This window comes from Capsicum annuum, unplaced genomic scaffold (genome assembly GCF_002878395.1).
Source record: "Capsicum annuum cultivar UCD-10X-F1 unplaced genomic scaffold, UCD10Xv1.1 ctg40388, whole genome shotgun sequence".
In the NCBI taxonomy this organism is placed as follows: Eukaryota; Viridiplantae; Streptophyta; class Magnoliopsida; order Solanales; family Solanaceae; genus Capsicum; species Capsicum annuum.
This window is the reverse complement of record NW_025847683.1, coordinates 1-1502: the sequence shown is the minus strand read 5'-3', so window position 1 is coordinate 1502 and position 1502 is coordinate 1. Positions and strand designations below refer to the sequence as shown.

Here is a 1502-nt window from a genome sequence, read left to right as displayed (position 1 = left end):
AATTAACAAAGTTCAACCAGGATCAGTTCCGAAGGTACATCACTCTCTAGTATGCAAAAGCCCGCTCTTTATACAAAATTTGTTTTTCATTCATCGTTGTTTTTATGTTATTAGGTTGTAGGAATCCACACTCCTTCACAGTCAATCATGTGGGATTCTCAGCCACTGCCAGCATATCAATATTTTGAGAACATCCGGAACTTTTTCGTAGCCGTGGAAGATTTAAAGCTACCAGCTTTTGAGGCATCTATTTTTGAGAGGGTAAAATTATAGAATTTTGACTTGTTTTAAGTTTTATATTCTACGGAGGTTGTAAAGAGATACTAACTTTTGATTTCATTTTGTGCATTCTTAGGATAATATTGAGGCAAGTTCATCGACTAAGGTTGTGGATTGCATTTTGGAACTTAAAGCATACCACGAGTGGAAGCAAATGACTGGAGGCGTCGGATGTTATAAGCCTCTAAGGTCTCCTCTCTTGACCCCTTCAACAGGAAGGATTCAAGAACAAACACATGTGACAATCAATTCTGATAGTCACAGGCGATTGGAAATGTCGGCTAGCTTTCCAAAACAATCACCGACAGATGAAGAAATTAAGAAACTTGAAGGTCTTTATAATGATGGACAAACTTGTCTTTTATTCTTACATATTTCGCAGTTAGTTTTTCACCTTCTGCCGACTTTGAAATTCATGTTTATTCTGGTTTCTTAAACGGGATTTTTAGGCATGATTGTCAAGGCTACAGCTGAAAAAATGGTGGACATGAAGGAAAACATGGGCTCTTTTCAGAATGGGAATACGGTATGCATTCTCTTGACTGTTTGCAGCTTTACTTAAAGTCAACAATCACTGGTGTATTCAAGATTTTTTTCTCCGAAACAGAACCAAGTTGAATTGTTCAGTAGGATCTTCTCTAGCAGCTTAGAGGAACAACTTCAAAACAAGTCCCCTAAGGTAATCGGATCATTTCTTGTTATTGTTAAAAGCTAAGCGAATAGTTTTAAATTGTTATTGTTATGCCGCTAAAAGATAAGTAAACTAATGTCAAATCTAGATATTGTTTTCTACCGACTGACATTTTGTACGATTCATATGTTTTATATATTTGAGTGAGTGTGAAATGATATAGCTTGTATTCCTCCAAATGCAGTTTAAATCAGATTCGTTAAGAGAGATGAGCTGCTCAGAAGACAACTCCGCATGCTTTCCCCTCCAAAATATATCTAATCTTAGGAACCGCGAGGACAAGGTAAGCTTCATTTACTTTTAATCATTTTTCCACATTTGTGAACCTAAGGCAGTCAATTTGTCAAGCTTACTATCGTCAAACTCTATACATGCTTTACTTTTCTTGATACGAGAACAACAACAACATACCCAGTCACAAAAGAAGACAACAAAAAGGGATAACACACTACTGGCTAATACAGAAAAAAAGACAACCACAAGAGAATACTATAAACTATCTATTCGAAATCATAAACATCACCAAAACACC

The 1502-nt window shown here is 36.2% G+C and overlaps 1 protein-coding gene across 1 annotated transcript; it reads left to right on the top strand.

Annotated features, from left to right (window-relative positions):
- Nucleotides 1-360: 360 nt before the first annotated feature.
- Nucleotides 361-1465, top strand: LOC124891745. The gene is made up of 4 exons (XM_047403392.1): nucleotides 361-611; nucleotides 729-805; nucleotides 887-958; nucleotides 1155-1465. The coding sequence occupies exons 1-4, from the start codon at nucleotides 434-436 to the stop codon at nucleotides 1272-1274; spliced, it is 447 nt and encodes a 148-aa protein (XP_047259348.1). The 5' UTR covers nucleotides 361-433; the 3' UTR covers nucleotides 1275-1465.
- The last annotated feature ends 37 nt before the right edge of the window (nucleotides 1466-1502 follow it).